This window comes from Bubalus kerabau, chromosome 4 (assembly GCF_029407905.1).
Source record: "Bubalus kerabau isolate K-KA32 ecotype Philippines breed swamp buffalo chromosome 4, PCC_UOA_SB_1v2, whole genome shotgun sequence".
Taxonomy (NCBI): domain Eukaryota; kingdom Metazoa; phylum Chordata; class Mammalia; order Artiodactyla; family Bovidae; genus Bubalus; species Bubalus kerabau.
In genome coordinates this window covers 129,186,256-129,209,245 of record NC_073627.1, presented here as the reverse complement: position 1 = coordinate 129,209,245, position 22,990 = coordinate 129,186,256, and the positions used below count along the sequence as shown (strand labels likewise).

The 22,990-nt window shown below is 37.9% G+C and overlaps 1 protein-coding gene and 1 pseudogene across 2 annotated transcripts in view; both read right to left on the bottom strand.

Moving 5' to 3' along the window:
• TDRD7 (tudor domain containing 7) overlaps window positions 1-22,990 on the bottom strand; it is a 100,544-nt gene that overhangs the window by 44,573 nt on the left and 32,981 nt on the right. For both annotated transcript variants that reach the window (XM_055578588.1, XM_055578589.1), the window contains 2 exons: window positions 10,176-10,249; window positions 7,672-7,889 (listed from right to left, as the gene is read on the bottom strand). In XM_055578588.1, coding sequence (XP_055434563.1) covers window positions 7,672-7,889; window positions 10,176-10,249 — 292 coding nt within the window. The remainder of the gene's footprint in view (window positions 1-7,671; window positions 7,890-10,175; window positions 10,250-22,990) is intronic.
• On the bottom strand, window positions 18,422-21,923 carry LOC129650283 (ATP synthase subunit g, mitochondrial-like; annotated as a pseudogene).

Here is a 22,990-nt window from a genome sequence, read left to right as displayed (position 1 = left end):
GATCACAGAAAAAGCAAGGGAGTTCCAGAAAAACATCTACTTCTGCTTTATTGACTACGCCAAAGCCTTTGACTGTGTGGATCATCACAAACTGTGGAAAATTCTTAAAGAGACAGGAATACCAGACCAACTTACCTGTCTCCTGAGAAATCTGTATGCAGGTCAAGAAGCAAGAGTTAGAACTGGACATGGAACAACAGACTGGTTCCAAATAGGGAAAGGAGTACATCAAGGCTGGATATTGTCACCCTGCTTATTATATGCAGAGAACATCATGTGAAATGCCAGGCTGGATGAAGCATAAGCTGGAATCAAGATTTCTGGGAGAAATACCAATAACCTCAGATATGCAGATGACACCACTCTTATGGCAGAAAGTGAAGAGGAACTAAAGAGCCTCTTGATGAAAGTGAAAGAAGGGAGTGAAAAAGTTGGCTTAAAACTCAACATTCAGAAAACTAAGATCATGGCATCAAGTCCCACCACTTCATGGCAAATAGATGGAGAAAAAATGGAAACAGTGACACACTTTTTTTGGGCGGGAGGCGCGGCTCCAAAATCACTGCAGATGGTGACTGAAGCCATGAAATCAAAAGGCACTTACTTGCTCCTTGGAAGAAAAGCTGTGACCAACCCAGACAGCATACTAAAAAGCAGAGACATTACTTTGCCAACAAAGGTTCATCTAGTCAAAGCTATGGTTTTTCCAGTAGTCATGTATGGATATGAGAGTTGGACTATAAACAAAGCTAAGTGCTGAAGAATTGATATTTTTGAACTGTGGTGTTGGAGAAGACTCTTGAGAGTCCCTTAAACTGCAAGGAGATCAAACCAGTCAATTCTAAATGAAATCAGTCCTGAATACTCATTGGAAGGACTGATGCTGAAGCTGAAACTCCAGTACTTTGGCCATCTGATGTGAAGAACTGACTCATTGGAAAAGACCCTGATGCTGGGAAAGATTGAAGGCAGGAGGAGAAGGGGATGACAGAGGATGAGATGGTTGGATGGCATCACCGACTCAATGGTTATGAGTTTGAGCAAGCTCCAGGAGTTGGTGATGGACAGGGAAGCCTGTCGTGCTGCATTCCATGGGGTCGCAAAGTCAGACATGACTGAGCGACTGAACTCAACTGATGATAAATCACATTCACCTGGAGACCTGTCTTCCAGCATCCCAAGTATTAGCAATGGCTTGTAATTCAAAAGCAAACCAATTAAAAAATTCAATTTCAGCAGGGAGTAAAGACCCCTGGGTACCTAGCAATAACTAAAACATCAGAGAGTCCTTGACCAGAAGCCTGCACCTACGATTAGCCAGTTCACAGAAAGAAAGACTGGTTGATGACCTCCTACAGAGCTCAGGCTTTTTGTGTTAAAGCTGAGAAGTTCTGGAAAGGTTGGTCAATTGAGAAAGAGATGAGGAAATGGTCCCCAGTGAAGAAAAAACTGATAGGTTAAGATCTGAAGCCTCTAAGGGCAGTGGGTGGGGCTTATACTTCACACAGTATAATACATGGAGATGAGTTAATACCCAACTTACCATTCCAGACCACCTACATCTGCCACCCTCCCCTGTATAGGCTCCCACTCTGCCCAGGATAGTTCAGAAAATGTTAATTTTTAGTCGCTTCTGTTTAAGAAAGTACAGATGTTTGTGGTATATTCCACAGAGTTAATCAAAGGGAAAGGTAAAAGGTTCCTTGCAGACTACCCCATCTGTTCACAGACCATCTACCCAGAGAAACTCTTTTTCCACCACCTAGGGTGAGTAGTTTTATAGACATTATATATTTCAAGGTCAATACTCTTTCACTCTCACCTCTTTCCTACTAAGGACTTCACACTGATGCTGACTACAATCATTTGTATTTGGATCAATTTCAAGCCGTTTTCCTTTAGCATGGCCTGAGGTTCAGCACTTGTTCACAGGTCTCCCCAGGAAAATATTATCCTGGTTAAATGTGTGCAGATCTTTGGGGGATGATCTTGGGTGGCAGCTCTGGCTTTCACTGTGCATTCTAAGCCAGGCAGGTACTAGACATGCTTCTCATTAACTCTAGGGGGAGCAGGATCTGGAGCAGGAAGCAGGATCCTAAAGGATCCCCCTTCCTTTAGGAAGGCAGAAATTCACTTCATCTAAGAGTGTCATTTTCTTTATCCACTGCTCCTTATTTTTCAATTTAAGCTTTGTTCTGTCCTCTTTCTTGTTACCTCTGTTTTCATTGACAGAAGCTCCTTTGTAGCATATTCTGGTAAAGCCTCTGCTTTACCAGTGGGTTTTAACCTGCTTTCATTTAAGCTGGGCACAGAGTCGGACACGACTGAAGCGACTTAGCAGCAGCAGCAGCAGCCCCTGGAAAAAGAACAGCTGTCTTTTTCTATATACCTGCTACGTTTCTATACTGTACTGGCAGCTGCTCTTTTATAATAAAGTTTGTGTCACTTAATTCTAACAACTCTAAGAGATGGAAGAACAGTCATATTTTAGAGCAGACTGAGGCCCTGATCTGTACGCTGAAAGTAATACCACTAAGAAATGGTCAAGGCAAAAACCAAACTCCAAAGACCAAACTCTATTGTACTATTGGGCCTATGGGTAGTTTTCTGTTTCAAGTTCTGGAACAGCAACATCACATTACTCCCCAAGTGTCCTATTCTGATTTCACTGCAGTGCAATTTTATCTTTCTCCTAGTCAGATGGTCACTGAATTTAAATTTTAAAACTGTTCCAATGTCTCCATTGTGTGTTTCTTTTTACTGATGAAAAGTCAGAAAAGATACTGGATTCCAATTAGCTATTTTGGCTGTACTTTCAAGTCCTGGCTTTACTTCTCAGTGCTGCTTCTGCTGGAATGGCCGTATAGATTGTATAAATACTGTTAAAGTTGAGGATACATCACTGCTGTTTCATTTATGTTCACTTCCTTAGAATTCAAGGTGTTTTTTACACAGACATATCCAGGCTTTTAAAAAAGAGGCAGTTTATTTTGCATGGGCTGACAGGTGCTTTATTTTATGTAATTAATTATCATAATTAAAGTTAAGACAAATTCCTGAACATACAAAAGTATGTAAGTGGCACAACTGCTGTTGCCACCTTTGATATTACAGAAATTGCAATCCAGAAGTTCAGGAATTTTTAAGTCTGAGGTATTAGAAGGACTAAATGACTTAAAGCTCAGTGATTTCTAACAAACAAACAAAAAATGACATATAAAATACAGACTAACAGTAAAACCTTTTTGTAAAAGCATGAATAATTAGCATCATTAGGTATTTTTCTCATTTATATCATTTCATGTTATTATTCACTAATGTTATGTTCTGTGATAAAGGCTTGATGTGCTTCTAGCTGAACTCAGAATGCTTCCCACTATCTTGAAGCTACCCCCAGTGCTCCTCTGATAGGCCTTTGAGGAACCAGCAGAGTCTTCTCAGCTAAGTGCATTTGTTCCTGTCTGGCTCTAAAGCAGTCCCCACCCACCCCCTAGCTCTCCACATAGCTTCAGGCAAGGCACTGAAGACAGATACTCCATGTCATGCAGGAATGGAGAGGTTTCTCTCGCCACCCATGTTTCAGAAAGTGTAGGATTTCAACAAAATCTCTGGTATTCAACAATCATTGTCAAAAGATTTGAAATTTTTGTGTAACAGCTACCTCCTCTGGGAAGCTTTTCTTGACTTGGCTGACCTTGCCGCACCCTCCTGTTTACATGTTCATTAGCACCCTACATTTCTCCTTCGTAACAGTTGCAGGCTTACCCTTATTTGCTCATTGCTTATTTTCCCTGTTGGGCAGGGAAAAGTTCCTTAAGTTCCAGAAGGGCAAAGCTCAGGTCTGTCTGGTTTATTGTTATTCTTAGCACCCAGGTAAGTGAGTGGCTCACAGAAGCATTTTATAAATATAATACCAGCCAAATACAACAATTAAAGAAAACATTATTAATAAGTCCACCCCTTCAGAACAGCCAGGAGATGTTGCTATCGTTCTCCTAGGATCCAACAGCAATTCTTAGATGCTTGGTGTCCTTGGCCAACAGTCTGCCATCTTAGGCTCTAAGCCTTTCCAAGACAGCTTCTGCACAAGTTCTTTAGGAACACTATGGCACTGGGTCATCACTGTTAACATGGCTTTATATTCTCTTTAGCTTTTAAAACTCTCAGTACACATTTTGCTGCTAGAGAGATCCAAAAGGTTAAAAACAACAGATTCAAAGCATGCTTCTGCCTGCGTCAAGATGCCATCTAAAAAACTTGTAAAGTGACTCGTAGCACAGAGCTGATCAAACCTCCATCAAGGTAAAATTTCAGAGCTGCTATTTGGTCCCTTGAGCTAATGTGACCCATTCTACACTCAAATGGAACTCCTGAAAGTGATTATCTCTGGATGCTAGGATGATGGGTGATTTTTATTTCTTTTATAACTTTATTTTTCAGTACTTTTATATGGAATATTTTATATGACTGGGAGAGAAAGCACTTTAAAAAAAAAAGAAAGAAATACAGTGCACTCAGATTTCTTCTTCAGTTACACAACAAGCCATATGGAGATACATATCACTAAGTCTTTCTCACCCTAAAATTTCTGCAGTGTAGTGTGTTCTAACCTGTCTGACCTATTTGCAGTAGAATCAGCCCTGGGCATTCTATCAGTGTTCCTGCTTTCCAGCAAGGTGAAAAGCAAGAAGTCAGAAGAAAGGGAAAATAATCATGGTGTAGTTATTTAAAACTGTCTAAAATTGACCATGGTGTAACATTTTGAAACCGTTTACCAGCAGTCTGTTAAAAAAATCAGGCTACTAAAAAGACCATTTTGAAAAATACTGATAGATCTCATTAAAACTGGCAGTTTTGTCATTCTTGACACAATTCACTAATCAATTTCTCACACCTGACAACTGATAGTGATTACATCTAAACAGACCTATTAAAATTGAGAGAAGCAGCATGGAGATAAGAAAGATAAAATTTTATTTCTGCTTCATGTTCTACCCTCATTGCCTAGACAGAAATAATCATGCAACAAAGATGCATTTGAGCAACCAAAAAATTAAAATTATTTTAGCACCTGAAATTTAGTAGGAAACCACCCATTTTAGGTAAAGTTTTAACATCAAAGAGACAGGTATTCTGTCACCTGCAATCCTGGCAAAAGAAATTTTGAGGGTCTGTAGATTTTTGGGAAGATCCTCTGGAGAAGGGGATGGCAACCCATTCCAGTGTTTTTGTCCGGGAAATCCCATGGACAGAGGAACCTGGTGGGCTACAGTCCATGGGGGTTGCAAGGAGTAGTACACTATTGAGCAACTAACACTTTCTTCACTTTTTTGATTAGTTTGTTTTAAACTGCATGATAATAACTAGTATTTGTGTAGCTAAATTTATGGCTTTGGGAGAGAAATTCTCATCCTTACTACTTTATATGTCTGCTGCTGCTTCTGCTTCAGTCGTCTCCGACTCTGTGTGACCCCATAGATGGCAGCCCACCAGGCTCCCCCGTCCCTGGGATTCTCCAGGAAAGAACACTGGAGTGGGTTGCCATTTCCTTCTCCAATGCATGAAAGTGAAAAGTGAAAGTGAAGTCGCTCAGTCGTGCCCGACTCTCAGCGACCCCATGGACTGTAGCACACCAGGTTCCTCTGTCCATGGGATTTCCCAAAAACACTGGAGTGGGTTGCCATCCCCTTCTCCAGAGGATCTTCCTAACCCAGGGATCAAACCCCGGGTCTCCTGCACTGCAGGCAGACTCTTTGCTGTCTGAGCTACTAGGGAACCATCAACCAGAAATATACTACATTAAGAAGAATCTGTGAAGTTAATTTAAAGTTCTTTTACTCCAAAGATAACTTCTTTTTGGAAACTTAATAGTGAGTTATACGTGTATCTTCACAATAAGAGGACTTAAAGTTCATGAATAAACATAAGTTCATAAATATCTATGGATTTAAAAAATAAAAGAACCATATGCATTTCAAGAAGAAGCTCCAGGCCCTGAACCTTCAGATCAAGCAGCCTGGTGAATCCTCAAAAGTCTCCTTTAGATTATGGAAACCTGAGAGGTTCCTCAATGCTGCTCAGCCTTCATCCAGTAAGAATATTCTTCCCAGAAAAGAATAAAAATGGAATAAATCAAATAGCGACCTTAGAAATTCCTGCTACAAGAACAAACCCTATATTCAACATAAATCAAGGATAACATTCTTATGATCATTCTTGACTTTATAGGGAGGGAAACAGCCATATTTCCAGAGTTTGGTACTTCTTGTTTTCTCACTTCACACTGTGTATTCATCAGCATATTACATTGCCCTAAGGTGGTCTCAGTACCTAAGGCACTGCCTGGTACCCGCAAGTGTAGAGTGAATGATGTAAGAACAAACAAGATAGATGGATGGATGGATGGATGGATGGATACATAACCCTTGTCTGGAAAGCCCATGGGACCGGAAAAGGTGTTAGTGCCCTGGAGGAAGCAGTGGTTATAAAAATACATGCTGTCTTTAGGCCAGGTGCCTATAAGAGGGAGTGGCCCATACTGCACCCAGCGTTGGGGACCAAAATATATATTAAGTTAAAGAAATGAAAGCCCTGTGTCAAATAATAATTGTCATGCATATTTAATTCTATAAGCTTGGAAGCACCAAGTAAAGCTAATGCTACTATTTAGAAGTTATTTTGTTGAATATAGTCTATGTAAATAGCATTAAGAAACATGGAGGGACTTCTTTGGTGGTCCAGTGTTTGGGAATTTGCCTGTCAATACCGGGGACATGGGTTTGATCCCTGCCCTGGGAAGATTCCACTGCTGTGGGGTAAGCACATGTACCACAGCTACTGAGTCCAGGCACCTAAAGCCCATGCTCCCAACAAGAGAAGCCATAGCAATGAGAAGCCTCTGCACTGCAACTAGAGAGTAGACCCCAATCGCCACAACTAGAGAAAAGCCTGCGAGCAGCAACCAAGACCCAGTGCAGCCAAAACTAAATAATTATATTAAAAAAGAGAAATATCTAAAGATTAGTTATTTACCTTTAGGAAGCTAGTTTTCTCTCTCTCTGGCTGAACTAAGATTTCTGATAAACTACTCTGATCCATCATTTTATTATAATAGACTCTCAAGTAGGAACAGGCATGAAAACTGATGTTAGCTCACTTTTTAATTTTTTTCTTCAAAGGAGTTTTTAAAAATTTAAAATCTGAATTCTATATTAATTTTTAAAGGTATTCTATAAATAATTAGCCAAAATAACTAAAATCTGTTCAGCTGAATGTCTTTAAAAATGCTCAGGAACAAGCATATAAAATTTGAGGCCAACAAAAAATGTTCTATTACCAGTTAAGTTCGAATTATTAAAATGACAAAGCCATCAGTATCTACTGGTAACAGTTCAATACTAAACGGTGTGTATATATATATATATGTGTGTATATATATATGATCATATATTAAATACACAGCAATTACAACACACACAGCTCTCAACCTAGATGTATTTCTCCTATAAATAAGAACTCATATGTGTTAATCTTAGTGATAAAAGATTAATGAAGCAATATTATGTAAAGTGCTTCGTGCTCCCCAAATAAAAGATGATATGACTAATAACTCAAAATCTGAAAGTGGGGTAGGGAGGAGGCATCAAGAGGGAAGAATAAGAAGAAACGTACCGTGCAAATATGAGGCCAGTGTTCAAATTGTTGTAAAATTCCTTGATTTAGTTCTTCTTTATATAATTCTTTGTAAAAATGTGGAAGCTTAGATATCCAAATGCCATTGCTATGCTTGTTTAGTATTTCCTTTATGCGGTTTTGAACCTCATCCATTTTATAAGTGTAAGAGGCAGGAGGCGTAACATTTGGTTTTTCAACAGCCTGATTTAAATTATCTTTAAATTAAAAAAATGATAGAATTAACCAGAATGCTTAACATTTCAGATTATCCCTATTATCTAGTATTTGTGTCTTTAGGCTTTGTTGTACTTCAGGCTTGTGGGGGTTAAGGGACTTCAAAGGGAACAGGATTAAGAGAGCAGGACCATAACAACTTCATTCTAAGTTTTAATCCTGAAATAATCAGGAAGGTCAATGGCCACTCAGAGAGGGAACCTAGCCCCTTTATTTTGCAAGGATATGTCACAGTTTAATTTAAACATCAGGATGATGTTTGCTCCATAAAGAATAAAGAAATTATTTAACCAATTATTTTCTAATTGCAACCAAGAAAGGTTAAATTTTAGACAATAATAGTATATCAGTTCAGTTCAGTCGCTCAGTCATGTAATGCTAAATTTAAAGCTGTATTTTACAAAGCGTAAGGATAATGCCTTACTAGTAAGATCAAAGAAACACTTTATAAAAAACAAACTCTCCATGTTTTAAGACATGATGAATTTGCCCTTTATTAATAAGAAAAAATAATTCAGCACTAAGCAAAAGTTCAAAAATTGATGCACATGTAATAAACATCCTAGCCTCAGTTTATGAACATAAATAAAACATCCGGTGCCCACAGATAACTATTAATGATTTGCTTTTATTTCCCCAAAACAGGTAATTTATTTTACATAAGTGAATATTACAGAGCTTTGGCTAGCCCTCTTACATTTATTTTTTATTTAAAACTTAGAATACCTGAGTTAATATCTTAATTTAAGTGTCCACAATAGCTGACATTTCTGGAAGAACTTTTTAAAATTTTACCAGGATACAGACCAGAGTATATAAAAAATTACCCTCTATAAACAAAATATTTTCATATCTTAATCATACAGTATTTCTGCTGGGATTCAACCATTTTTACTTTATCTTATTTTAAAAACTGGCTTGTAGAGACACTTAGGCTTGTTTGGGGATGCTGGCCTCTGAGGATGCTAGGAAATGGAAGGGAGAGCAATCCCTTGAGGGTGGCTGGATGCTGACTCTGCCTTACCCACCAGAGGGCATGAGAACTGCCCTTTGCTGAGACTTAGCTTGGCTCAGCCAATAGAAGGTCCAGGATTTCCACATATGTTTCCTATTAAAGGCACAGTTAATTTATAAAGTTCTTCCCAAATAATGTATATAAAAGAACCAGGAAGAAGGAAAAGATGAGTTTCTTGGAACTGTCCAGTCCCTCCCTTAAAGAGAGAGTCAGCAGTTGGCATGTAGTTGGAGTCTGCAAACACACCTGCTCCATGGGGCTACTGGAGTTATTTAAGTTTCTGTGCCTTTTGTTCAACAAATCAAGGAAGTAATCTAGGCTGCCAGCAATTAGAAGAGGTTATGTGTATGAGGTTATTCAACGAGCCCCTGGGTGAATCGTAATCCTCCTGAAACAAGTCCTCTTGGTTCTGAAGAAAAAGCTTATTCTAATTTAAAAGGATTTACAACCTCTAAAGGGTATGTGGCTTTACCAAGTGGTCATTTTTCAGAAAATGCATATGTAAATATAATTGATAAAGAAAAAAATAAAACTGTTCCATCAATTTTCATGAGAAATACTGGAGATATATTCCTATGGAAAAAATGATTTCAACTCAGTAAGAATCGCATGTAAAGCAGCAAATCATTTAAAACTACATAAATTTCATGCAGTATAAGTACTAATTCTGAAAACCATGTATTCCTCTGGTGGGTCTAAGAGCAAGGGATTTACACTTTAGTTGGAGAAGACAAGTGTGTGCACTTCTGATCTTCAGATTCTTCAACTTTATTCTGTCTTTTATTGTCCTTTTGGATTGTATATATTCATATTTAGATGCTTACGGTCATTGCACACAGTTTAGGAGCCCAGTTTTCACATAGTGTTAAGTATGTGAAAGTATTTTATGAGTAACTGAAACTATTTTTTCAGTTGAAGTCCCCTATTTATGTGCTTTAAATCTTACTCTCTAATGAGTGAGAGTGACAAGGGACACAGGGATCTCTGCAGGTAATAAGTGGAAGTGACAGAACAGGTCTGCTACGAGGAAAGCCTCAAGTAAGAACAATAATGATACCCTTGGAGGTATTACTTTGTCTTTAGATCACTACAATTCATAACTTGAAGAAATCAGAAAAAAGAGGAAGAGAGATATATTACAAGTGGGAGAAGGTGAGAACAAATGTCAAAAGCCACCACTAGACACTCTTCTTAGGGTTCTGAGGCTCCAGAAGCCATAATGTATCACAAAAATAATGTTTAGAAAACATACCACTCATTTCCTTAGTACAGGTTCTTGAGAGATGCATCTGAAAACGTGGCGGAAGGGATGCCTTTGGGCTAAACCTAAGGTATAAAACAAAGGTAAATTAAAATTCAAAGGGCAAAGTCAGTACCAAGTTTCAAACACTATACTTTTCATTTAAAGTTTCTGTGGCATTGAGCAGCAAAATAAGTCACTAAAGTATTTCAAAAGGGGAAAATTAAAATGATACCTTGTATCAGCTTTCATATTCACTGAAGGAGAGTATATTAAAGGCTGAATTTAAACTAGTAATTTAAAAGAACTTGGAAGTCACAGTTCCCCAATGGCTCAGTGGGTAAAGAATCCACCTGCAATGCAGGGGATGCAGGAGACACGGGTTCAATCCCCGGGTCCGGAAGATAACCTGGAGAGGAAATGACAACCTACTGCTGTATTCTTGCCTGGAAAATTGCATAGACAGAGGAGCCTGGTGGGCTACAGTTCATGGGGTTGTAAAGAGTCAGACACAACTGACCACACAAACGCATTAAGAAACTAGCAATACAAAATAAAGAAAGCTATGCAAAGAATAAACAGTTGAACATAAAGAGTATTTTTGAATGTAACTAAAAAATGAAAGACTTGCATTACCAGATACTGAAATGTGTTATACAGGTACAACATAGTTGGACAAGATAAGTAAAATAGTAGAGCGCTTATAAATACCCAATTTACATTATATTAATATCTCAGCACAAGATAAAAGTGGTATTTCAAACCAGAGAGGGGATGCTCAATTCACGACTTAGGAAAGAAAGGTAGATTTCCCACCTCATACCCTCACCAAAATAATTTTTGTGTGAATTGTATTGGAAACACGTAGAAAATTTTTTTAAACATAAGGACAAAGAAATACCACGCCCCACCCACAAACAGAAATAATTTGTGTTCATGTCTGCCTGTCTCACTAGACTCCAAATGTCTATTACTTGTGTTTCTACTGCCTAGGGCACTAATTATTTGTGTTTCTAGCTTCTAATTAGTTGTGTTTCTAGTACCTAAGGCAGTGCTTGGTACATGCAAGGAGGAGTGAATACAGTAAGAAGGAATAGGATGACTGAATGAATCAAAGACTTCCCAGCAGTGGATATGGCAGTAGAGGTGATTGTGACACAGTATACCTATTTCACAATTTTTCAACAGTATGGAATATTCTAAAAATTAGATCAATTCTCCGATGAAGCACATCGGAGGCGGTCCCAAGATGGTGGAGGAATAGGACGGGGAGACCACTTTCTCCTCCACAAATTCATCAAAAGATCATTTGAATGTTGAGCAACTTCCACAAAACAACTTCCGAACACTGGCAGAGGACACCAGGCACCCAAAAAGGAAGCCCAATCTCTTTAAAGTAGGTAGGGAGAAGGCAATGACAACTCCAGTACTCTTGCCTGGAAAATCCCATGGACGGAGGAGCCTGGTGGGCTGCAGTCCATGGGGTTGCTAAGAGTTGGACACGACTGAGTGACTTCACTTTCACTTTTCACTTTCATGCATTGGAGAAGGAAATGGCAACCCACTTCAGTGTTCTTGCCTGGAGAATCCCAAGGACGGGGGAGCCTGGTGGGCTGCCGTCAATGGGGTCGCACAGAGTTGGACACGACTGAAGGGACTTAGTAGCAGCAGCAGCAGGACAAAATATAAAAGACAAAAGCAGAGACAAAAGATTTAGGGATGGAGACCCGCCCTGGGGAGGGAGTCATGAAAGAGGAGAGGTTTCCGCAAGGCAGGTTTGTGGGGAGGTTTGGAATCTCAGAGGACAACATAACTGGGAGGAAAAAAAAAAGAAATGAAGCACATCTCTTAAATTCTAAAAGAAATGATTAGATTGTAGGCCACAAGCAAACGTTTATTTAGTATATGATGCTCTGTAATTATAAGAGCATCACATTCGTGTATTAATGCATCTGGATAATACAGAAGATGCCAAAAACATATCCAATTCCTACTTATGCAGAACTGGCAGGGAGACAGCAATCCTTTCCCTTGATTCAGAACCCTAAGAAATGTAAACTGTAATCTTCGCCTGCTTTGAGTCAGCTGTGAGGACCTGAACAGGAAGCAGGGGGTTATGAGCGAAGAATGAAAGAAAGCACAGCAAGGATACGGTAAGGGCTGCTTTGGTTCAAGCCTTGGTGGGTCTAACGCACAGGAAAGAAAACAGTTAACACAGCAAAAGAAAAATAGTCAAGGAAAACCACAGGGGTCCATGAAAAAAAACACAATAAGATAACAGAGGTCCAACCAGTTTTATAACAGTAAGTATAAAAGACTTATTACTTTGTTTCTTAAAAGACAAATATTTAGGCTGTCCCCTCTCCAAAAAAGCCACATTTAAACATACGCCATTTATTAGAGACACACTATTATCCCACTAATATTTAAGGACCTACTATTACATGCCAGGCACTGTGTCAGAGCGTAATGATCAATGATACACAAGAGAAAGATACCATTAGTCTCATGTACTACACATATAGCTGAGAAAACTGACTATGGCAAGCAGCTAGTAAATGGCCTCCCAATGCTTCCTGCCTCTGGTACCACAGCCTTGTGTAATCCCCTCCCTTTGAGTAACTTGCTTCTAATCAATAGGATACTTTAAGGTTGAGGGGATTATACATAATTAGATTACAGAAGATTCTAATTTCCACTTTGCTAGCATAATCTCTCTTTGCTGGCTCTGATGAGGCGAATGGCCATGTTAGGGAGCCCTACATAGCATGAAATTGAAGTTGGTCTTTGGCCAGCCAGATGAAACTAAGGCAAAACTCAAAAGGAATAGATTGTACCAACAACCATGTAAGTGAGCCTGGAAGGGGATTCGTCTCAGCTGACCCCAGCCACAGCTGACAGTGTGACTGCAGTCGCATGAGAAACTCTGAAACAGGAAACCTAGCTGAGTGGTTCTTAGATTCCTAACCCACAGAAGCTATGGGATAATAAGCATGTGCTGTAAACTGCTAAATTTGTGGTCATCTGTTACATAATAGATAATTAATGCACTGACTGAATATATATATAAGAACAAAGTCTACTAAGTGCTGTAATAGGGGCAGTAGGTATAATAAAAGCACATGACAAAAGCAACAAACCAAATTAGGAGGTACAGAGAGGAGCAAGTAGAAAGTAAAGGTTATGAACACTTATTATAAATTTATAATAACCTGAGTAGTTTGGCACTGTGAAAAAGAGATAGGTATAGTCAATGATTCTGAATGGAAAGCCCAGAAATTGAATCATATAACAATTTAGTATTGGTAGAGACAGCATTTCAAACCATCAGGAAAAGAAAGTATTATGTCATAATTGATATTAGGACATCATAACAGGAAAGATTCCTACTCTCACACAATTTCAATGTGCATGCTCAGTTGCTCAGTTGTGTCTGGTTCTTTGTAACCCCATGACTGTAGCCCCCTAGGCTCCTCTGTCCATGGGATTTTTCAGGCAAGAATACTGGAGTGCGTTGCCATTTCCTCCTCCAGGGGATCTTCTCAACCCAGGGATCGAACCGGCGTCTCCTGCATTGCAGGTGGATTCTTTACCCACTGAGTCATCTCTCACACTACACAACAAAATAAATTCTAGGTGAATTAAAGGTTTAAATGGAAAAAATAAAACCATCAAAATTCTAAAAGTAAACAGAAGACATACTACATAAATTGGGGATAGAAATGCTTTTCTAGGCATAATACCTAAAGGCAAAAGCCATAAAGGAAGAGATTAATAGATGTAACTATAAAATTTTAAAGTTTTTGTATACCCAAAATATCATAATTAAATAAACAAGGGTGGGGCTTTCCTGATGGCTCTCAGTAGTAAAGAGTTCGCCTGCCAATGCGGAAGACACAGGTTCAATCCCTGACCTGGGAAGATTCCACACATTGTGGAACAAGTAAGTTTGCGTACCACAACTACTGCGCCTGTGTTCTAGAGCCTGGGAGCTGCAACTACTGAGCCTACGTGCCATAATTACTGAACTCACACACCACAACTAAAGCGTGAGTGCCCTAGAGCCAAGAGAAGCCACTGCAACGAGAAACCTGTGCACTGCAACTAGAGTAGCTCCACTCTTGAAACTAGAAAAAAGCCTGCACAGCACTGAAGACCCAGCACAGCCTTAATAAATAAATAAATAAAATGAAAGAAATAAATGGAGGAAACATTGCCAACATATATCAGGATGAAAAGGTCAACATCGTAATTTATAAATCACTTTTATAAATTAGAAAGAAAAACCAACAAATGACAAAATATGTAAGTTATAAAAGATCCCTAAATGGGCTAATAAACAGATAAAAACATAACCTCCTTAAGAATCAGAATCAAAAACATAGAAATTAAAGCATAGGTACATTTTTTTCCACCTTTTAAAACACCAAATAAAAAACTGATGCCCAGTGTTGGCAAGTGCACAGGTAAACTATCATTCCCATGTGTTTCTAGAAAACTCCATCTGGTATCATTGTTTAGAATACAAATTAATAAAGCATTAGTGTGTATACCCTCTTACCCAGAGAATCTATTTCTACTAATTTATTCTAAATAACTAGTTGTGAATATAGGCAAGGGTTGTGAATACAGGCAAGGATTATTCTACATATATGTTCATTGTAGAATTGCTTGCAATAGTGAAAATCATTTATATTTAACAATAAATGACTAGACTATGGACTAGCCTGACACTAAAAATGATACTGTAGATGTGTATTTAACAACAGAAAATGTTAGTATATTGTCTTTTAAAACAGGTTAAAGAATAGTAATATACATCATGACCCAATTTGTATTTTTAAAACTTATATAAATAATATAGAAAGATATTTTTAATGTTTACATTTATGTTTAGATTAGAGGTGATTTTTTTCTCTTTTACTTGCTTATACTTTGCAAATTTTCCATACAATACACATTAATACTTCTTTAATCACAACAATAAATGTATTTTAGAAAATGTTGCCTATAATTATTTAGTATACGACTTTTAAAGCCTACAAGATCTCAGAAACATACATTCATTTACTTTAGCTTAATACTTGCAAGATACCTTTTCAATCATGGCTCCCATTGGCTAATGCCAAACAGTCCTTTATTTATATCCAAAGTCCATGATCTTACTATGATATACATACAGTGATTTCTTGTCTCATTCTAGGCCTAATGAAACCCTGGTCTTCAGCACCATATTCACCTATGTTTCATGCATACATATATTTAAACACCCCATTTTAATAATCATCATTTTAACAAAATACAATGGTTGTGAATTATATTTTTTTAGTAATAAACATTTCCCAGAGAAACCACAAATCAATCATATATCCTCACTTTTGACTCCTCTTTCTATTTCACTGTTCAGTTCAGTTCAGTTCAGTCGCTCAGTCGTGTCTGACTCTTTGCGACCTCATGAATCGCAGCACGCCAGGCCTCCCTGTCCATCACCAACTCCCGGAGTTCACTCAGACTCACGTCCATCGAGTCAGTGATGCCATCCAGCCATCTCATCCTCTGTCGTCCCCTTCTCCTCCTGCCCCCAATCCCTCCCAGCATCAGAGTCTTTTCCAATGAGTCAACTCTTCATATGAGGTGGCCAAAGTACTGGAGTTTCAGCTTTAGCATCATTCCTTCCAAAGAAATCCCAGGGCTGATCTCCTTGCAGTCCAAGGGACTCTCACGAGTCTTCTCCAACACCACAGTTCAAAAGCAGCAATTCTTCGGCGCTCAGCCTTCTTCACAGTCCAACTCTCACATCCATACATGACCACAGGAAAAACCATAGCCTTGACTAGACGGACCTTTGATGGCAAAGTAATGTCTCTGCTTTTGAATATGCTGTCTAGGTTGGTCATAACTTTCCTTCCAAGGTGTAAGCGTCTTTTAATTTCATGGCTGCAGTCACCATCTGCAGTGATTTTGGACCATAGTAAATTTAGATTGATACCTACAGTACTAGAGAATATCAGTTACATTATTTTTCTAGAATCTTCCAGTTTGTTAACTGGCAGATATGAGTTCTTTAAGCATAATTTTTGAGAATGGGTTTCTGGGGTCCATATATTTCCTGCATTAGTAGACAAACATGCATGCATATGTGTACCAATTAATTTTTCTGGGAAGATCACATAGCTTTCATCAGCTTCTCAAAAGATATAGTGACTTTAACAAGTTTAAACTCATAATAGTTTATACTACTTAAGATTACTCCTTAATATTTCATAAGTTTAGAAATAAAATCTTTTGTTATTATTCTATTTTGGTAAGAGCAACTTCTTTGATTTTATAATTTGAAAGGCAGCCCATACCCTCTGCCACCAGATGGTATTTAGATTTCTCTTATGTAACTTTCAATTTGTATTATATTCTTTTAAAAAAGGTTTGATGAAGATGTTTTACAACAACTTTAATAGCTTTAATTAAAATAGTCTGAAATACATCCATACAAAGACAGACAACTGAAGGCAGGTATGCAGTTCTAGAAATCACCGTACAAGAATGGAGAAGGCGTTCTATGCATGCACGCCCAGTCGCTTCAGTCATGTTTGCCTTTGTGCAACACCATGGACTGCAGCCCACCAGGCCCCTGTGTCCCTGGGATTCTCCAGGCAAGAACATTGGAGTGGGTTGCCATGGCCTCCTCCAGGAGATCCTCCCAACCTAGGGATCAAACCAGTGTCTCCTGCACTGCAGGCAGATTCTTTACCCACTGAGCCACCTGGGAAGCCCAGAAGACGTTCTACACTATATGGAATTCAAAATTCTTACAGTGAAAGGTAAAAAACAAAAGCATATACTGTATTAATTCTCAAAACTAAAACTGTATAGAAAGCTTTTGCTATCAATTTTAATCTTTTGTTTTGAAATATGGCAAAACCAATACAATATTGTAAAGTTAAAAAATAAAATTAAATTAAAACAAACAAAAAGAAATATTTATAAATTCATGGGAATTTTCAAAAAAATGTATATAGAAGCCTCGTGTACCCTTCACCCAATTTCCTCCAATGGCAATACCTTGCATAGTACAATATCAAAACCAAGCAGCTGACACTGGTATAATCCAGAGCATACTCTACTTTCACTTACATGTATGTGTGTATAATTCTACCACACACACAGGTGCATGTAGCCAGCACTACAATCAACATGCAGAACTACCCCAGCACTACAAGGCTCCCTCTTGCATTGCCACATCCTTCCCCTTTCTGCAACCCTTGATCTTGGCAATCACTTCTCTATTCTCGCTCTCTCTAAAATTTTGTCATTTCAAGGATGTTGTATAGAGTCATACAGTATGTAACTTTTTGAGATTGCCTTCAACTCAGTACAATTCCCTTGAGATCCACTGATGTTGCGTATGTCCATAGTTCATCCCTTTATACTGTTGAGAGGTATATTCTGTAGTGTGGATGTATTAAGTTTGTTGAATCTTTCAACTTCTCAAGGACACCTGGGTTGTTTCTAGTTTGGGTCTATTATGAATAAAGTTACTAAGGACACCTGTGTACAGGTTTTTGTGTAAACTAAAGTTTTCATATCTCTGGGATAAATGTCTAGGAGTGGAATTTCTGTTTAGCTTTTTTTTTTTTAAGGATTTCTAACTTATCCTCTATCTAACTTCTAACTTCTCCTCAACTATCTTCTAACATGGCTGTACAATTTTACATTCCCAAAAACAATGCTATGAGTGATCCATTTTCTCTGTATGCTTGCCAGATTCAGTGTTATATTTTTAAATTGAAGTATATTTGATTTGTAACTGTATTACTTTCAGAATGGTGATTTGATATTTTTGCAGATAATACTCCATTGTAAGTTATTACAAGATAATGGCTAATAAGATAATTCCCTGTGCTATAAGATAATTCCCTGTGCTATACAATGTTTTTCTAGGACTTTTATAGTTTCAGGTCTTACATTTAGGTCTTTAAACCATTTTGAGTTTACTTTTGTACACAGTGTGAGAGAATGCTCTAATATCTTATTTTACATGTAGTTGTCCAGTTTTCCCAGTAACAACTTGTTAAAGAGACAATCTTTTCTCCATTGTATATAGTTGCCTCCTCTGTCATAGGTTAACTGATCATAGGTGTGTGGGTTTATTTCTGGGCTCTTTATTCTGTTACATTGATCTGTGTCTGTTTTTGTGCCAGTAGCATGCTGCTTTCATTACTGTAGCTTTGTAGGATTGTCTGAAGTCTAGGAGGGTTATACTCCAGCTTTGCTCTTTTTTTCTCAAGATTGCTTCAGCAATTCAAAGTCTTTTATGGTTCAATATGAATTTTAGGATTATTTGTTCTAGTTCTGTGAAAAATGTTCTGGGTATTTTGATAAGGATTGCATTAAATCTGTAGATTGCTTTGGGCAGTATGGCTAGTTTAACAATATTAATTCTTCAAATCTAAGAGCACTTTGTCCATCTTTGTATCATCTTCAACTTTCATCATCAATGTTTTAGTTTTCAGAGTATAGGTATTTCACCTCCTTAGCTAGGTTTATTCCTAGTTATTTTATTTTTTGATGTCATTATAAATGCTATTGCTTTCTTATTCTCTGAAATTCCATTATTAGCATATAGAAATATAACAGATTTCTGTCTATTAATTTTGTACCCTGCAACCTTGCTGAATTCATTTATTATTTCTAATAATTTTGGGGTGGAGACTTTTGGGTTTTCTCTATAAAGTATCATGTTATCTGCAAGAAGTGACAGTTTTACTTCCTCCCTTCCAATTTGGATACCTTCTACTTCTTTTTCTTTTCTGCAGTGGCTAAGACTTCCAATATTATGTTAAACAGAAGTGAAAAGAGTGGGCAGGCATTCTTGTCTTGTTCTTGAATTTAGTGGGAAGGGTTTTACCACTGAGTATGATTTGGGCTGTGGGTTTGTCATAAACGGTCTTTATTATGCTGAGATAAGTTCCCTCTACACCCACTTGGATGACAGCTTTTAATCCTGAGTAGATACGGAATTTTATCAAATGTTTTTTCTGTGTCTATTGTGATGATCATGTAATTCTGAGCCTTCCGTTTGTTAATGTGGTGTATCACATTGATCTGCAAATGTTGAGCCATCCCTATGACTCTGGAATAAATCCAACTTGATCATGGTATATGACCCTTTTTATATAGTCAGATTTGGTTTGCTAATATTTTGTTGTAGATTTTTGCATCTATATTCATCAAAGATATTGGTCTGTGATTTTCTTTCTCTCTGGCATCTGTCTGGTTTGGGTATTGAGATAATGGTAGCCCAAGGAATGAATGTGGGAGTGATCCCTCCTATTCAATTTTTTGGAATAGCTTGAGTAGAACAGATATTAGTTCTTATTTGGTAGGACTCCCCTGTGAAGCCATCTAGTCCTGGACTTTACTTCTAGCTTTTCTATTACAAATTCAATTTCACTTCTAGTAACCAGCCTGTTCAAACTGTCTTTTCTGCTTGTTTGTTTCAGTCTTGGCTGTTTGTATGTTTCTAGAAATTTGTCCATCTCTTCTGGTTTAGTTGCTAAGTGGCATCTGACTTTTGTGACCCCATGGACTGTAGCCTGCCAGGCTGCTCTGTCCATGGGATTCTCCAGGCAAGAATACCAGAGTGGGCTGCCATTTCCTTCTCCAGGGGATCTTCCCAACCCAGGAATTGAACCCAGGTCTCCTGCACTGCAGGATGATTCTTTATTACTCAGCTATGGACTTTCCTCATAAGGGAAGTCCATCTCTTCTGGATTGTCCAATTCATGGGCACATAACTGTTCATAATATTCTCTATGATTGTTTTGTATCTCTGCAGTATCAGTTGTTATTTCTCCTCTTCAATTCTTACTTGGGTCCTCTGTTCTTCTTGGTGAGCCTGGCTAAAAGTTTATCAATTTTTAAATCTTTTTTAAAAACCAGCTCTTGGTCTCATTGATCTTTTCTATTGTTTTTATGATCTCTATTTTATTTCCTCTCTGATCTTTATTATTTCATTTTTCTGCTGACTTTGGACTTTGTTTGCTCTTCTTTTTCTAATTCTTTTAGGCAATAGGTTAGGTTTTTGAGGTTTTCTTTGTTTCTTGTGAGAAGTTTCAGTTCAGTTCAGTCATTCAGTCAGGTCCAACTCTTTGTGAACCCATGGACTGCAGCATGCCAGTCTTCCCTGTCCATCACCAACTCCCAGAGTTTACTCAAACTCATGTCCATTGAGTTGGTGATATATCAATATAGACATCAAGTCTATATCACTATAAACTTCCCTCTCAGAACAGTTTTTGACACATTCCAACTTTGGAAAGTTATATGTCCATTTTCATTTGTCTCGAGATATTTTCTGATTTCCTCTGATTTCACTGTTGACCATTTTTTTTTAGTAGCATGCTGTTTACTCGCCACTGTTTGTTCTTTTCCCATTTTTCTTTCTGTAGTTGATTTCTAGTTTCATACCACTGTGCTCAGAAAAAATGCTTGATATAAATTCTTCCTCTTAAATTTGCTGAAGTTTGTTTTATGACCTAGTATATGATCTATCCTGGAGAATGTCCTATGTGCACTTGAAAAGAATGTGCATTCTGCTGCTTTTGGATTAATGTCCTATAGATATCTATTAAATGAAAAGATGCTTGCCCTTCGGAAGGAAAACTACAACAAACCTAGATGGCATATTAAAAAGGAGAGATATCACTTTGCCAACAAAGGTCCACATAGTCAAAGCTATGGTTTTTCCAGTTGTTGTGTATGTGAGATTGGACCATAAAGAAGGCTAAGCACTGAAGAATCGATGGTTTCAAATTGTGGTGCTGGAGAAAACTCTTGAGAGTCCCTTGGAGAGCAAGGAGATCAAACCAGTCTATCGTAAAGAAAATCAACCCTGAATATTCATTGGCAGGCCTGTTGTTGTAGTTGAAGATCCAATACTTTGGCCACCTGATGTAAACAGCTGACTCACTGGAAAAGACCCTGATGCTGCAAAAGACTAAAGGCAAAAGGAGAAAAGGGCAGCAGAGGATGAGATGGTTAGATAGCATCACTAACTCAATAGACATGAATCTGAGCAAACTCTGGGAGACAGTGGAGGAGAGAGAAGCCTGGCATGCTACAGTCCATGGGATTGCAAAAAGGTGGACAGAACTTAGCAACTGAACAACAAGCTATCTATTAGGTTCATTTGGTCTGCTGTGTTAAGACCTCTGTTACCTTACTGATTTTGTCTGGATGACCTGTCCACTGATGTCAATGGGTATTAAGGTCCCCTATTATTACTGTATCACTATTTTTTATTTCAGCCATTCTGATAGGTGTGTCTCAATATAGGTTTTTTTTGACACATTATCTTATTACTATCTTATTATCTCATCTGCAATTAACAGCCTGTTCACACACAATCCAAGAACACTCAAATAATAAAGCAAATATAATCATATATTAAAGATTGGTCTTCAAACATCATAGCCAATGATGTCACAGTTGCCTACAATCTCACCAACATAAAACCACATCCACATCTCAGTGGTCATCACACCATTCAGTAGAGTTTCCTTAACTGGGAGCTGTTTGAAGCTACTTGTTTGAGCACTATTGATATTTTTTCCCCAGCTCTGAATAACTGTAAGGATCTCAGCAGAGTTGGAGGAACCAGATCAACATTGGCATAGTGCCAAAAGGTGGCCAATCGAGGCTTTGAGTAAGCCACAGCAGTGCTGGGATCTTCTCTATGAGGTTATGGACAAACTGGGTCATGGTTCTAGGATGGAAAGCCCATGACCCCAGCTGGCCAGCTGAATCTCAATGCAGCTTTAATTTACACTTCCCTAATAGCTAATGAAGCTGAACATATTTTTATGTGTTTTTATATTTAAAGTAATTACTGTTATATTAGGGCTTATGCCTGTACTTCTGAAATTTCAAACCATTTTAGATTATTTCTGTTCTGTTGAGACAACTTCCTTTAGTCCCTCTTTAGGAGTAAGTCAGCTAATGACAAATTCTCCTAGTTTTATTTCATCTGAGAATATCTTCTTCATTTCCTTTTCATTTCTGGAGGATTTAGAATTTTGATTGACAGGTTTTTTTCCTTCACCACTAAAAATGTGCCATTTCTTTCCTTCATGATTTCTCCATGACTGTGAATAAAAAACCACTGTCACAAAAACTGGTATTCACCTATGGGTGATGTATCATTTCTCTCTGGCTATTTATAAGATATTTTCTTTGTCTTTAGTTTTCGTTAAGTTTAATTATTGGTGTGGGATTCTTTGAATTCATCCTCTCTGGGATTTCCTAAGCATCCTGAACCTGCAGATTTATGTCCTTAGCCAAATTTGAGAAGTTTCAGCTATTATGCCTTCAAATACACCTTCAATCTCACTCTTTGTTTTGAGGATCAAATACTAGATCTCTTCTTATTCTCCCTACAGGTCCCTAAGACTCTGCTAGATTGTTTTTTGCCCCCCACAGAACTCTCAGTCTCAACTAGTTATTTTGTTTTCTTTTGTTTAAGTCTATTTACTCTGTTGTCCAGACTGGGTAATTTCTACTGTTCTAGCTTCAAGTTCTTTGATTCTGTTCTCTGTCATATTTATTCTGCCATTGACCTCACATACTGCATTTTTATTTTGGTCATTCCATTTGGTTCTTTTTTTCCCCTCTTTTTTATTTTTAAATTATGAAAGTATGATAACACATTTACAGGAGACTTGGAAAATACAGAACAAAGTTATATATAATTCCACTATATATTACGATTATTTTTAAGTAGATAAATTAAGATTTTTAGTTGGAGTTTCAATATCAAACTCTCAAAAATT